Source organism: Eimeria mitis, genomic scaffold (assembly GCF_000499745.2).
Source record: "Eimeria mitis Houghton genomic scaffold, Emh_scaff3752, whole genome shotgun sequence".
Taxonomy (NCBI): domain Eukaryota; phylum Apicomplexa; class Conoidasida; order Eucoccidiorida; family Eimeriidae; genus Eimeria; species Eimeria mitis.
This window is the reverse complement of record NW_013572093.1, coordinates 1,986-2,558: the sequence shown is the minus strand read 5'-3', so window position 1 is coordinate 2,558 and position 573 is coordinate 1,986. Positions and strand designations below refer to the sequence as shown.

The 573-nt window shown below is 60.4% G+C and overlaps 1 protein-coding gene across 1 annotated transcript in view; it reads right to left on the bottom strand.

Moving 5' to 3' along the window:
* Positions 1-573, bottom strand: part of EMH_0069200 (uncharacterized protein) — a gene marked incomplete at both ends in the record, with an annotated part of 5,693 nt that overhangs the window by 3,170 nt on the left and 1,950 nt on the right. Inside the window, one exon of the mRNA XM_013498840.1 lies at positions 3-561. Within this exon, the coding sequence (XP_013354294.1) occupies positions 3-561 (559 nt within the window). The remainder of the gene's footprint in view (positions 1-2; positions 562-573) is intronic.

Here is a 573-nt window from a genome sequence, read left to right as displayed (position 1 = left end):
ACTGCTGCAGCAGCTGCTGCTGCTGCTTTGTTAGTGCTGCTGCTGCAGCAGCAGCTATTTCTGTTGGGGGTTGTATAGACACCTCAAGGCTGTAGGAGCCGCAGCAGAGAGAAGAGGAGACAGACAGCAACCCCACCGAGTAACCACTGCCTTCTGCTGCTGCTGCTGCTGCTGCTCCTGCTGCTGCTGCTGCTGCTGCTGCTGACGATGATGACAACGGTAGGACCTGCAGCACCGGAGCTTCTCCCTGCTGCTGCAGCGCCGCCGTCTCCTCCTGCTGCTGCTGCTGCTGCTGCTGCTGCTGCTGCTGCTGCTGCTGCAGCCTCCAGGTGGTGGTTAGAGTGTCTGCCCCCAGCAGCGGCCTCAGCTGCCGATCAAAAACAAAAACAGCAAACGCATGCTGCGCCCCGCACTGTACATACAGCCCGTCATCTGCTGCTGCTGCTCCTGCTGCTGCTGCTGCTGCTGCTGCTGCTGCTGCTGCTGCTGTTCCTTTACCCCACTGCTCCCCGAGAGGCCATGGCTTTGCTGCAGCAAGAGTCGACGCAGCAACAGGAAGGCCTCCTAATGCAT